This window comes from Molossus molossus, unplaced genomic scaffold, assembly GCF_014108415.1.
Source record: "Molossus molossus isolate mMolMol1 unplaced genomic scaffold, mMolMol1.p scaffold_m16_p_1, whole genome shotgun sequence".
Taxonomy (NCBI): Eukaryota; Metazoa; Chordata; class Mammalia; order Chiroptera; family Molossidae; genus Molossus; species Molossus molossus.
Genome location: NW_023425344.1, coordinates 145,463,382 through 145,478,265, shown reverse-complemented (window position 1 = coordinate 145,478,265; position 14,884 = coordinate 145,463,382). Strand labels below are relative to the sequence as shown.

At 42.6% G+C, this 14,884-nt stretch overlaps 1 protein-coding gene across 6 annotated transcripts in view; it reads left to right on the top strand.

The window, feature by feature from the left end:
- Positions 1-14,884, top strand: part of RPGRIP1 (RPGR interacting protein 1) — an 85,748-nt gene that overhangs the window by 33,226 nt on the left and 37,638 nt on the right. For 5 of the 6 annotated variants that reach the window (XM_036254373.1, XM_036254363.1, XM_036254356.1 and 2 more), the window contains 10 exons: positions 1,136-1,281; positions 3,797-3,957; positions 4,417-4,560; positions 5,009-5,126; positions 8,205-8,657; positions 8,816-8,967; positions 9,399-9,741; positions 11,523-11,704; positions 12,020-12,217; positions 13,301-13,436. In XM_036254373.1, the coding sequence (XP_036110266.1) occupies positions 1,136-1,281; positions 3,797-3,957; positions 4,417-4,560; positions 5,009-5,126; positions 8,205-8,657; positions 8,816-8,967; positions 9,399-9,741; positions 11,523-11,704; positions 12,020-12,217; positions 13,301-13,436 (2,033 nt within the window). The remainder of the gene's footprint in view (positions 1-1,135; positions 1,282-3,796; positions 3,958-4,416; positions 4,561-5,008; positions 5,127-8,204; positions 8,658-8,815; positions 8,968-9,398; positions 9,742-11,522; positions 11,705-12,019; positions 12,218-13,300; positions 13,437-14,884) is intronic. The other variant, XM_036254391.1, reaches the window with a different exon arrangement.

The following is a 14,884-nucleotide window of genomic DNA, read 5'->3' as shown; positions in this document are numbered from 1 at the left end:
TAGATTGGGAGGTTGTATGGGAGCATCATAGGAACAGCTGATGCTTTTCAACTCAGTGAAATGAAGTAGTATGGGGATTATCCCCTTTGAAGACTCCCTGTTACAAACACTACTATTGGCCTCTTCCCTTCATCATTCAGAACATTGTCTTCTTGGACCATCATCTAATGTATGGTCAAAAAGTGCCAAGAACTCTTAATATTACCCAAGCAAGTTGTTTCTAGACCACATTTATTAAAATGACAAATAGGAAGCCCTGGCTGGTTTGGCTCAGTGGTTGGAGCATCAGCCTGCGGACCAAAGAGTCTCGGGTTTGATTCCAATCAAGGGCACATACCTGGGTTGCACTTTGTTTCCTGGCCCTGGTTGGGGTCCTGTGGGAGGCAACCAATATGTGTCTCTCATATTGATGTTTCTCTCTCTCGCTCTCCCTCCCTCCCATTCTATCTGAAGATAAATGGAAAAATATCCTTGGGTGAGGATTTAAAAAAAAAAAAATACAAGTAGGAAAAAAAGACATAAGCAGAAATAATAGTTTGATTATCAGTATCACTCCACTTGTGTTAGCAATCAAGGACTGCACACATTGTTTAACATTCCAAACGGGTCTGCCCTGACAGCTGGGTATAATGGTGCTTGCAGGGAACAGTCACTGAAAAGTTAAACCACTAGTTCCTGCCTTGCAGTGTAGTAATTTATCATCTAGTTCAAAGGCAGGTCTTCTCTAAACTAGCCATTGGCGATGGTAGATAGAGGAATGGAGTGAGGAAAAGAGGAATATTTCATTCCTCCTTTCTACTCTAGCAGGCCTGAGAATGTTTTGGTATTCAGTTCCCTGACTAAAGAAAGCCATCATGCTGGAGAAGTTCCTTGGGAAGTAGATGCGACTTGGGTTGTTTGCTCAGGGGCTATTCGAGACCTAAACAGAAGTGATGCTAAAGAACTCAGTAGGACCGAAAGTTCCAAGGCAGTTGGTAAATGACCGTTGCAGATAAAGCAGGGGCAGAAAAAACATGTAAGGGAATGAATGATAAACTAGGCCCAGAAGATGCCGAAACTATGTAATAGACATTCTGTCAAACACCTTCGAGTATCCATCTGACAAGTCCCTCCCTCCTTACTTCGTGGTGGTCAGCATGCTGGACAGCAGTAATCAGCCTCCCTGGAGCAAAGAACTTGTAGGAGAAGAGCTACAGCAGAAAGTCTCTCAGTTGCAGGATCAGCTGGATGCTGAGCTGGAGGAAAAGAGAGAAGTCTTACTTCAGCTGTCCAGAGTGACAGGTAGGTCGGGTCTTGAAGAACTGTCTCAAATGAGGCATCCTTTCCATCTGCTTTGGGAGAAGGGAACTTGGGCCAGCATTTCTGCAACCCCTCACTTGGTCTTGATAACTAGGATAAGAACGCTGGCAGTCAGATCAGGTCTACAACCCAGAAAGCAACGACACCTTCCTCACACGGATACTTTTATTTACATAATGACTTTCCACTTGAGAGAATTCCAGTTCTTAATTTATTATGGTTTTAAACATCCACTTTATTTATTGAAAATATTGAAAATTAATTTCTCTGCCTTTTATAAAAAAGAGCCCCCCCCCCCCCATTTTAAGCATTTGATACCTGAAATTGAGAAGCAAATTACTGCTCCTGGTACCACTACCATTTCCCCCAACCCCACCTCTTGGCTCGCAGTCGATAGCTATTCCAGAGAGTTTTAAGGGCTCGCGAGTGGAGAGCAGCACGTTCTGTGTTTCTTGGCCGAAGAAGCAATTGGCAGGGAGCCTGCAGCCTGGCAGCTCATCCTTTCGGCTGACTTGTTTCAGTTGCTTAGTTTGTGTAAGCTGCTTTGGAGGCCACATGTCCAAATATTAGAGCCAAAAAATTTAAAGCTCATTAATCCCCAAGACTCATGGAAAAGAACCTTTTTTTTTTTTTTCTCCCTTTATTGATTTTAGAGAGAGAGGAAGGAAGAGGGAGAGAGCATCTATTGGCTGCCTCCTGCATGCCCCCCACTGGGGATTGGGCCCACAACCTGGGCATGTGTCCTGACCAGGATTCAAACCAGCGACCTCTTGGTGCATGGGTCGACGCTCAACCACTGAGCCACACCGGCCGGCAGAACCTCTTGATCCATACTGGACTTCTCGAGCACAGACTTGAACTTTATTGTGTTAAGCCACGGAGTTGTAGCACATGTTTGTTACTGCAGCATAGTACTTATATTAGTGCACACTGACTAATCATCAGACTGTATCCTAAGGGTGAGACAAATATAAAGTTTGGAAAAAAGACCCAAAGATTTTTAAATACTATCAAAAAAAATTTTGACTCACTTTTTTTTCTTCTTTTTTCTTTTTTTATCCTCACCGGAGGACTTTTTTTTCATTTTTTTGTTCAGATAGAGTGGGAAGGGGAGAGAGGGAGAGAGAGAGAGAGAGAGAAACATCGACGTGAAAGGGACACATCGAGTGGCTGCCACCTGCACGATCCAACCAGGGCCAGGGACAAACTGCAACCAAGGTACGTGCCCTTAGTGGGAACTGAACCCGGGTCTCTCGGGACCGCAGGCCAACGCTCTAACCTCTGAGCCAAACCGGCCAGGGCTTGACTCACTTTTTTTTTTGTTTTGCTAGCCTAGACCTTGAGTTAGTCTTATCAAACTTCTAATTCATCATATATTCACATAGGAGAGTGAGAAAAAAGAAATGCTGCATCAAGAAGAATAGCGGCAGTCATGGGAATGTAAAGCACAGCATAGGAAATATCGTCAATATTGTTGCAATAACTATGTATGGTGCCGGTTGGGTACTGGAAACATCAGGGGGAACACTTTGTAAAGTATGTGATTGTCTGACCACTGTGCTGTACACCTGAAACTAATACAAAATGATATTAGCCCGGCTGGTGTGGCTCAGTGGATTGAGCGTCATCACATGGACTGAGAGGTCCCGGTTCGATTCCTGGTCAGGGCACAAGTCCAGGTTTCAGGCTCAGTCCCCAGTTGGGGCTCTCAGGATGCAGCCGATCAATGTTTCTTTCTCACATCAATGTTTCTCTCTCTCTCTCTCTAAATGAAACAAAACAAAACAAAAAACACAAAATAATATTGAATGTAAACTGTAATTGAAAAAAGTTAAAAACAATAAAAATAATTAAAATAAAAAACAATAGAGGCAAAGAACCATACAAAGATAAAGCTGGGAGCACATGTTGAGGACCTTGTAGTAGGTATGAAGTACAAGTGAAGTTTTATAAAAAAAAACCCTTATAATAAATAATCTAATCTAACCACCTGTTTAATGCATGATAATAGAATGATCACACTAAACGCTGATCACCCTCCTTCTCTAAAACACACCCACACCCACACCCACACACATGCCCACCACCTCCCTCCAGATTGGGGTGGGCGTGGAGTGGCTGCCGCAGAGTTAGCAGCATGGAAGTCAGAATGGAGTTGGAGAGAAGTTGCTGAGATATTGGTTTGGATGTTGTGTCAAAAAAGTTTGGACTGTCCCAGTCAAGAGGCTCTGTTTTTGTGTGTTGCTCTTGTTCTCCCTTTCACTTTACAGTTCTGCAGGTATTTTTTGTTTTGTTCTTGGAGTCCAAAGGTCAACTCAGTTCACCGGATCAGTAAGCTAGAATTCCTTTGAAGAAATGAGACAATTGCTTCTCTAAGGCCAAATTTATAAAATGAATTAAACAATAGTGGGAACACTTGATTGATACTTGGTCCAGCTTTAACCATGTGTACTGATCACTACAGAGTTTCAACTTTCTGGATTACTTTTCCCCCCAGCTCAAAACATGGATCTGAAGCTTGAACTCACCAACCTGCTTCAGAAACATAAACAGGAAGGAGAGACCCTCCAAAATAAAGACACAGTTTCCCAATGTCCAGACAGGCCAGCTGAACCAGCCACTCCCCCAGCTCTATTCCACGAGACCACTCAGATAGAGGTATGTGCATCTTTAGTCAAGCAAGCCCCTTCTACAGCGGGATCTCTGGAAAATACCCCTAGAGATGGTGAAGGGATTAGAACACTAACTGAATAGTATTTTGTTCTAATTGAGGACAGTATTTGGAAAGATATGGGAAGACTGAGGACAGAGATGCCTTCATGAGCTCCACATATTGTTTCTACCCTTTACATCTCAAAAAACTTAAAATCTTTTTCAGATGAGGACTTGAAATGATCTGCTGAAGAGCAAATAGCCATTAGAGGCTGTGTGACTTCCTCACTGCTACTACTGAGCATGAGCAGCTATGAGAGCGAGCACTTGTGAATTTACACGAGTCCTCATTTACATTGTGGAGTAGATTCTGTTTTACTATTACCAACCACTGCTTTATGGAGAATAGTTATTACTGTACCTATTACATTTATATTCCCTTCTACCTATGCTTTCCCTCTACAGCTCTGTGAACCAAAAAACCCAGAAGAAAAGAAACTGTCCCAGATGTTAAGTGAGTTGCAAGTATTGCATGCCGAGACCACGCTGGAGCTAGAAAAGACCAGAGACATGCTTATTCTGCAATGCAAAATCAACCTGTGTTATCAGGTGCAAGAAAAGATGGTATAGGATGGGGACAGATAAATGGGCACATGGGAATCACTTGCAAGACTGGGAATGAAGCAAGACCTGAGTTTTCAGGGCTGATGCAAGGTGATATGCTGTCCTGTGCAAACACAGAAAGTGCTGTCCTTGAAAAACTTGAAGACTCACACATGCCCAAGGCACCTTGGCGACAGAAGCCACTGAAGGGGCCAGCTAATGAAAATGGCAGGTGTGAACCTTCTGGTTTTACATTTTGCCAGTCCTAACAGCACTAATAATAGCATCACTGGTCCTGGAGGAGTCTGTGAGGAATCCAGGTTTTTTCCAAGTGGATGAATTTGCCCTGCTAAGGACATAATGGTCTCCTTTACCCAGCAAGTACCAACTTTTACCTAGGTTCTTTAATTCTGGGTCACTGAGATAGAAACGTTCAGACATTATTTCGTTTCAGGAGGAACTGGAGGCAATGATGACAAAAGCCGATCATGAAAATAAAGATCACAGAGCAAAACTGGAGAGGCTGAACACACCCCTAGACCTCAAGAACAATCATATCAAGCAGCTTGAAGGTATTTTAAGAGGCCATGGCCTTCCACTCTCTGGCAAGTTTTAGTATTTTGTTCTCCTTATCTTGGGAGCCAATGGCTGTGCTCCCCTCTGCGTGCCTGTCTGGAAGGCCACTTCTTTTTTTTTTTTTATCCTCACCCGAGGACATTTTTTTTTTATTTTTTATTTTTGATATTTTGTTCGGATAGAGTGGGAGGGAGAGAGAGAGAGAGAGAGAAACATCAACGTGAAAGGGACACATTGAGTGGTTGCCACCCACATGACCCAACCAGGGCCGGGGACAAACTGCAACCGAGGTGCGTGCCCTTAGCAGGAACCGAACCCGGGTCTCTCCAGACTGCAGATCAACGCTCTAACTGCTGAGCCAAAGCGGCCAGGGCTGGAAGGCCTCTTCTTATGTCCTTGGCATTTGACTTATCCCTCCCGTTCTTTGTCCTGCGCCTTTGCTGTTCCAGTATGTGGCTCGCGGCTTCTTTTGCTCCATCGCGTCAGCATCTTTCTCAGATTTCTCTGGAGAGTTTCAAGAGGGCCCAGCAATTGCTGAATCTATTTTGAAAATGAGAGCAGATCACTACTGGCCCTCAGGGTGGCATAAACACTCCCTCTCTCCAGATTGTTTCCTTAACCCAGGCCTAAATAGCAATTTTTGTGAGAACTTTATCATTGTCTCTCATCATCCTTTTATGTGATTTCTCTCTAAAAGTCTCGAAATTCTTTGTTGTAGATTGAGGATGTCGGCATAACAGGGCAGCTGGCTGGACATTTAGGCAAATTTCATAATGTGGTACTTCCTATATTTAGTACAATTACTACTGACCAGGATGTGATCTCAGCCTCGCATGTCAAGAAAATTGGCTCTGTGCCCTGGCCGGTGTTGCTCAGTGGTTAGAGTGTCAGACCATTCACCGAAGGGTTGCAGGTTTTATTCCTGGTCCGGGGCACATGCGAGAGGCAACCAATTGATGTGTGTCTCTCATACTGATGTTTCTTTCTCTCTCTCTCCCCCTCCCTCCCTCCCTTCCGCTCTCTCTAAAAATCAATGGAAAAAAAAAAATATCCTCAGGTGAGGATTAACAAAAAAAGAGAGAGGGATTGAGAAAGAAAATTGTTTTTGTTATACTCAATGATGAGAGACCTGACTTACACTAAGCAAAATTCATCAAAGACTGATATTTAAGCCATGATGCTCATTTGTTATTTTTGTGATAGTGGCTGTTTTGTTGATGCCATGAGAATATTTGAAACCACTGGTCAGGGCAACCCTCTCTCTGGAAAGCAGAATCCATAAGCAGGCTACTTAGTGAGCGTGGAGTTAGAATAAAGGGAGGTGGGACAGTCTGGGGCATGATTTATCCATACCAGGGTGAGTGTGAAAAGGTCACTGCCGTGTAACAAAGGAAATACCCCCTTGGATTGAAATTATCCTGTCTTTCAGATTCAGGGTCTTTCTCCCAGGACAGTGCAGGATAAATACCCTTATCTACTTCTGAAGATTCATTTGCTTTAACTTAATAGTTCTTTCATGACTGGTAAGGTTAAAGAGTTTTTTATGTTTACCAGTTATTTGTATTATTTCTTTTGAGAATTGATATTTCTATTCTTTATTCAATTCCTCATAATATTTTATTGATTTGTTGAATTTCTTCATATGCTAAGACTGTTAACCCTGTCATGTAATGCAAACTTTTTAATTTATTTTATTGAGTCATATTAATCTTTTCAATTAAGAAACCTATGTCAATCTCTGTATTTCAGTTATTTTAGGCTGGAAGAAATTTGAATGTATCCAAAACGTTTTTATTCTACTACTTTAACTCTTTATTTTATTTTATATTTCTTTATTTTATATTTATTGATGTTAGAGAGAGAGGAAGGGAGAGGGAGAGATAGAAACATCGATGAGAAAGAACATCGATTGGCCACCTCCTGCATGCCCCCCACTGGGGATTGGGTCCACAACCTGGGCATGTCCACTGACTGGGAATCAAATTGGCAACCTCTTGGTGCATGGGTCGACGCTCAGCTACTGAGCCACACTGGCCAGGCTACTTTAACTCTTTAAATAGGACCTTCACCATCAATACACTGAAGACTCAAATACTCCCCGATAGCCAAGTTTCTGATTGGTTGAACATGGAAGGTAATGCACAGATTAGGCAGACTGTCTTACATATCTTTGCATTCCATTGCAAAGATGGAATCCATATTTTCAACCCCTTTCCAATAAGTGTCCTCCTCCCCTTTTTACTTTATTACTCTTTAACTTAAAGTGGATTCTTTTTTTTTGCCTTCTTATGATGAAATCATATTTTTTTTTTTTTTTTTTTTTATCCTCACCCGAGGATATTTTTCCATTTTTTGTACAGATAGAGTGGGAGGGAGAGAGAGGAAGAGAGAGAGAGAGAGAAACATCGATGTGAAGGGACACATCGAGTGGCTGCCACCCACACCACCAACCAGGGCCGGGGACAAACTGCAACCGAAGTACGTGCCCTTAGCGGGAACCGAACCCGGGTCTCTCCGGACCTCAGGCCGATGCTCTAACCGCTGAGCCAAACCGGCCAGGGCTGAAATCATATTTTTAACAGAATGGAGATTCTTGTGATTGATCTGGCTGGAGAAAGTGCTTCTTTCCTGGTAGGACCCAATGTAATGTAATAGACACCATGACGATGACTTGCTATTCTTTCCATGGCCAATATCCAGAACTTTTGGAAATATTCACATTTTCTGTTCCTAGCGCTTCTCTGATGGAATTACCAATTAATTCATGGGACCTTGCTGTAAGCCAAAATGTCACTTATAGAAGAAATTGTTCCTCCAGTGTTTTCCTGAGCTTAGCGTTTACTTTCCAATCACTCATTTTGAACCTTATCTCTACAGAAGACATTGGATTATTTAGCCATCAGAATTCAAAGCTCCTGGTGGTCATTCTGCTGCTTTTCCTTTTGAATCACATGGTTTCTTGAAATAATCACAACTTGGACTTCCACCATGGTTTCCGTTCTCCTTCTGTTCACCTTCCTTTATGCTAAGAGCTCCCTACCCTTTAATGCATAGGCAGTTTTTTTTCCCTCTAGAACAGCTCAAAGATGTGACTTATGGTGCCCGACAGATGTCATTATGTCTGGAAACTTTGCCAGCCCATAGAGATGAGGATAAAGTGAACATTTCTCTGCTGCATCAGAGTGAGAATCTTCTTGAGCTGCACATCCACCAGGCCTTCCTGACATCTGCTGCTCTGGCTCAGGCTGAAGACACTCAACCTACCACTTTCTGCACCTATTCCTTCTATGATTTTGAAACCCACTGTACCCCACTAGCTGTGGGGCCACAGCCACTCTATGACTTCACCTCCCAGTATGTGGTAGAGACAGACTCCCTTTTCTTGCACTACCTTCAAGGGGCTTCAGCCCAGCTTGATCTTCACCAGGCTCTAGCCAGTGAGCACCACACCCTTGCATCTGGATGGATCTGCTTTGACAGGGTGCTGGAAACTGTAGAGAGAGTCCATGGCTCTGCCACACTTACTGGTAAGTGCTGTTGGCTTCCCACAGCTCCTAGGACTGGTGCAGAATTTCCCAAAGTCTCTAGTTGCTCTTCTGGTGCTTTCTCATTTCCTCTGCCTTTATTCTTGATCCTCACCACACCATCTGTATCCTCCATGTCTTTCATACTTTCTGCTACCCAGGAGCTGGTGGAGAAGACTTCGGGGTGCTAGAATACTGGATGAGGCTGCACTTCCCCGTAAGATCCAGCCTACAGGCATGCAATAAGCGAAAGAAAGCCCAGGCCTCCCTGTCAGCCAATGTGCTTGGAGCCTGGAGGGCCCAGGAGGATGAGGTGAGAAAAAGGATGTACCCAAGCATCTAAAAGGAAGGAGCCTCAGCCAAGCAGCTCATGAGAATAGCTCATTCTCCCATTCTCACATTGAATGTGAATGAAAGAGAAAAGCTATCATACCACCACTAGTTCGGATTCTTTCCTTTGTCAAGCCTGAGTTTGACATGAAATCAGGCCCTTGGAGCTAGCTACCTCTCCCTGCTGCAACAAAATAGCTTCTCTGTTCCATTCTCTAAGGTAAGGCCTGAGTGCCTGGGTCTCCCACAGATAACCATCTGCCAGAGCCAGTTTGCAGCAGATTTCTCTGTGACCCAGTCAAAATGAGACAATTCTCTAGGTCATAGCTCTTGCTCATCAAGGGTGCTGGGCTTCACTGACAACAACTCTCTCAGGTTGCCCTTTCCCTCCATCCAAGACCAACATCTCTCCAGTCCAGATCAGAGACTTGGAAGCATCAGAATGAGCTGCGGGTGGAAATCATCAGATGCTGTGGCCTCCGGAGTCGATGGCTGGGAGCCCAACCCAGTCCGTACACCATGTACCGCTTTTTCACCTTTCCTGACCACGACACTGCCATCATTCCAGCCAGTAATGATCCTTGCTTTGGAGACCAGGCTCTGTTTCCAGTGCTCGTGACTTCTGACCTGGATCACTATCTGAGACGGGAGACCCTGTCTATATACGTTTTTGATGATGAAGACTCAGAGCCTGGCTCGTACCTTGGCAAAGCCCAAGTGCCCTTGCTGCCTCTTGCACAAAACAAATCCATTAAAGGTGGGAGTTCAAGGTTACTGCATCTTATGGTCTCTGCCCAATGTTGTCTCCCTGTCCTAATTCCACTTTTCTTTGATGACTTGCTTGGAACAGTTTCTCTTAAAACTTGCTGAAAGGATTTTAGAATATTATCAAGAGCAACAGAGCAGACTTAGAGCCTCATTGATCACATGGAAACATTGACTTCGGCTTCTTATCAGCAACTAAAGCAAGATTCCCAAGTGGGTAGACCCACCAACCTGAAGTCCATACTTCTATCTCTGAACAAACATTTTCCAATTCTGTAGTGCTTCCCAGATTTTGTCTTTACTTAAGGCCTATTGATTTTTAACACGTGACTAGATATCAGATTATAAACTTTAGCACGCCCCATAATTCTCTTGCTTCCTTTAAACATTAGACACAAGTTAGCAAGATTTCCATGCCATACCACAACTAAGGGAAATTTCTTGAAAATCCCCTCCCCCCAATATAGAGCTTAATTTCTTACCACCTTACTTTACTTTCATACCCAGGGTTGTGGGATGCACCTAGGAAGGGTCAGCTCTCTGGAAGGGTGCAGGGGTATCCATGCTCTCATTAGGAAGTGTGGATGGATACAGCCAGTATACCAACCATGTTTAACAAGCATCTGGATGTTCCAGGAAGTGTGTGAGGCCTTTCTCCTCCTAATACAACAAGTGCTTTAAAAAAAAAAAAGGCTGACACTTCTGTTCACAACTTGTCCTTTGCCAAAGAGGAGAGACAATGTGAGTCATCTGTTAAATTAATCAGCGTTACAAATCTTAAGTCTGGCATTTGGAAAAAGCTGTTTTGCTTAAGTTTTCTTGGCTTTTGTTATTTTAGAAATAGGGACCACTTGAGTATAGATAATGATTTTTTGATATATCTAAGGCATAGCAAGCATTTGGTAATAGTAATAATAATACCATCTTGTTTATTGACTGGGTGACTGATGACAAGCAAGCTATACCTCTCCATATACCCTTTGACTATTGCTTCCTAAAACCTGGAGATACCCACCTTCCCCTCCAAATATTTTAAGGAAATATTAGAAGTAAATATTCTATGAGAATATAAATTTTCAAGGCCTTTCTATGTTACTTCTGAGTGTATTATCATCATGATTGTTTGATGAATGTTAATTGATTACAAACAAAATATGGTGAAATTTTAAAATGGGGGTCCCTGGCCAGTGTGACACAGTGTTTAGAGAGTTGGCCCATGCACCAAAGGGTTTTGGGTGCAATTTCAGGTCAGGGGCATGTACCTGAGTTGCAGGTTTATTTATTATTATTATTTTTTAAAAATTGATTTTAGAAAAAGAGAAGGGAAGAGGGAAAAAGAGATAGAAACATCAATGAGAGAGAACATCGACTGGCTGCCTCCTTCATGCCCCCCACAGGGGATCAGGCCCACACCTGGGCATGTGCCCTGACGGGAATCAAACCGATGACCTCTTGGTGCATGGCTCAATGCTCAACCACTGAGCCACAGCGGCCAGGGATGTGTTGCAGATTTAATGCCCAGCCCAACTGGGCATGGACAGAAGGCAACCAATCGATGTATCTCTCTCACATCAATGTTTTTTTTTTCTCTCTCTCTCCCTCTCTTCTTCCCTCCCTCTCCCCATTCCACTCTCTAAAAACCCATGGAAAAATATTCTTGGGTGAGGATTAACACAAAAAAAGGGGGTGTGGGGAGAATAAACAAGGTGATAATAAGTGCTCACTTACCTATCTCATTTGATCAGATCTTATTACTGTCTGTGTGTCTCTCAGGTGATTTTAACCTCACTGACCCCGTGGGGAAACCCAATGGATCTGTTCAGGTACAAATGGATTGGAAGTCTTGCTATCTACCTCCAGAGAGCTTCCTGGAACCAGAAGCTCAGACTAAGGAAAATGATGCCGACAGTTTAGAGACCTCATCTGATGAGGAAAAGGCTTCCTTTCCTTCCCAGGTAGCAGACCTCCACCAATCCTGTGGAGCATATTTGAAGAAAACAGTATGAAAATTGAAGGAAAAAAAAAATGTTTCTTCTGTAAATGTCATGTGTTTTGCAGACTTAGTAAGCATCCCTCGTAATGCCATGAGGCTTTTCATGGAGCCAAACTCTGGGTTTTTATTGTGGGGAGAAGAGAGAGATGGCATCTCTCAGCTCTGTGGCAGGAGAGAAATGAAATCTAATGCTAGCCTCCAGATTCCTTTCTTGAGGATGAAGGCTGTTAAACTACCACCTTGTAAGGCTGTCTCTGGTGCTTTCATTCCGAACCAGGTGGTGTCTGCTGAGATTCCCATTGAAGCTGATCAGTATCCAGCTAAGAGAAAACCTCCTCAGGTGGGAGAAAGGAAGGAAAGGGAACACCAGGTTGCGAGCTACTCAAGAAGAAAACATGGCAAAACAACAGGCATCCAGAGAAAGAACAGAATGGAGTATCTTAGTCGTAACATCTTAAGTGGAAATACGCTACAAGTAAGGATTTAGGAACCCCGGAGAACTAAAATGTGGGTTGTAGTATCCCCAGACAGATTATTCTCAGAGGAAGAAACAGACACACAAGATAAAAATAATCGTGGCTTTTTGTGGCTACTATGTGCTTTCACAAACACAAGTAGTTTAATAAATGGCTGGACTACTCATTTCAATGTAATTTAATTCAACAGATTATGTCATCTGCAATTTGTACTTAAAATTTCAGTACCACAGTTTTAACCAGTCCACTTCATCTGTAATCAAAATAAATTAAAATGAACCTGGAAAACAGGCTTTTATAAATTTTTTTTTTTGGTACATGCCCCTAGCGGGAACTGAACCTGGGACTCTCTATTTCGCCGGCCGACGCTCCAACCGCTGAGCCAAACCAGCCAGGATGTAATCAAAATAAATTAAAGAACAAGCATTGCCCTGACCAGTGTGGCTCATTTGGTTGGGTGTCGTCCCATGCACTGAAAGATTGTTGGTTCAATTCCCCGTCAGGGCACATGCCTGGGTTGTGGGCTTGATCCCCAGTAGGGGGCGTGCAGGACTGATTGATGTCACTCTCACATAGATGTTTCTCTAGCTCCTTATCCCTTCCTCTCTCTCTCTAAAAATCAGTTTTTTTAATCTAAAAAATAATCAATTTTTAAAAATCTAAAAAAACAAAACAAAAACGAACAAGTATTTATTGAACACCTAAAATGTGATTGAGCCCCGCTGGTGTGGCTCAGTGGACTGAATGTTGTCCCTTGTTTCTCACATCAATGTTTCTATCTCTCTCTGCCTTCCTCTCTCTCTAAAAAAATTAAATTAAAATATATTTAAAAATAAATAAATAAAATGTGATTAATACTGCTGTTTCTTCATAGGAAACTGGATTAAAGTTACTATGTAGCACCTAAATATATGTATATATGAGATTATAAATGTGTATTCTATGATTTTATAATTATAAATTATGTTATAATAATTTATATTATATTAATGTGTCATTTTATGTGATTATTAATTTTATTAAATAATTATAATTATACAATATCATAATATGTAATTTTATTTGTTGTGTTTATTCTGTAGCAGGTGAACTACACTGAATGGAAGTTCTCAGGGCTTAAGCTCTCCATAGATGATGATTTAAAAGACCGGCAAAAGGAAGAGGAAATGATATCATTTTCAGCACTGATACAAAATGAAGCCCTCCATCTTGTAAATGGTATTGTCTTTTTAAAATCTGATTTTCCTATTTAATCATTGAATTGTTTTATCAAGACAGATACTTCCTTTCTTCATCTTCATTGCTAAACTTTTCATGGAAAATTAGTACTGAAGACCCTAGGCTCAGTTTTATGTTACAGTGTGCTGGTTAGGCCAATTAAGGCTGGAATTCTCAAAGAAAGCAGCTTTCTATGTATTTAAAGCTGACGAGCCCTGACTTGTTTGGCTCAGCGGTTAGAGCATTGGCCTGCGGTCTGGAGAGACCTGGGTTTGGTTCCCGCTAAGGGCATGTACCTCTGTTGCAGTTTGTCCCTGGCCCTGGTTGGGTCGTGTGGGTGGCAACCACTCGATGTGTCCCTTTCACATCGATGTTTCTCTCTTTCTCTCCCTCCCACTCTATCTGAAAAAAAAAAAAAAAAATATATATATATATATATATATATATATATATATAAAAGCTTACGATAGCCAGTTCAGTTACATAGCAATTATAAGATGTTAATTCACCCCAAGATCTTGTGAATTATGGTTGCCAAGAAATAGGAGGAGGAGTGTGATTGGCTTATTTGTGATGTCAATCCAGATTTCTTTTGAATTAAAGCAAGGCTTTTGTGTTACAATGAGAAGTACAGTAGACATAATTTCAGGTTATCGTTATGGCAAACTAGGTCATACAGATTACCTCTCCCACTGATGACAACTCAAAAGCTAAAGTTAATATATTTTTAAAAATCTTAATGTTTCTTAAAAGCATCGAGGAGCCAATAAGAGAGGGAAGAATGACCACACCTAAATGAGGGAATGATTAGAACTCAGAGGGTGTGCTGGAACTGCTTCAGCCCTGGGGCGTTGCTAGCGTGGAGGAAGTGAGGGAGGGAAAGACCATGCTGTTGGTGGACTTTGGGGGATGGGAAACGAGGTGTAGTCTGACTCTGGTGTCTGCCCAGGGCAGGATTTCCTACTCTGTTCTGGGACCTCAGAAGGCAGCACCGTGCTGAGTCTCTTCTGCTCTGAGAGGTGGAACTGTGCTTCCGGCATGTGCAGGGCCGAAGGGACAAGGGCAGACTCGATGGCCCCCGGATCCTGGACTTATCAGACACAGCCTGCATGACACCTGTGTTTACTAGCTTCACGAAAATAAAAGTGAACTTCGGCCCTGGCCCATTTGGCTCAGCAGTTAGAGCGTCGACCTGTAGTCCAGAGAGACCCGGGTTCAGTTCCCGCTACGGGAGCGTACCTCGGTTGCAGTTTGTCTCCGCCCTTGTAGGGTCGTGTGGGTGGCAGCCACTTGATGTGTCCCTTTCACGTTGATGTTTCTCTCTCTCTCTCCCTCCCACTCTATCTGAACAAAAAACAAAAAAAAATGTCCTCAGGGGAGGATAAAAAAACCCAAAACAAAAAAATAACTGAACTTCAAAATTTCAGCAAGGACATGGAACTATGGAA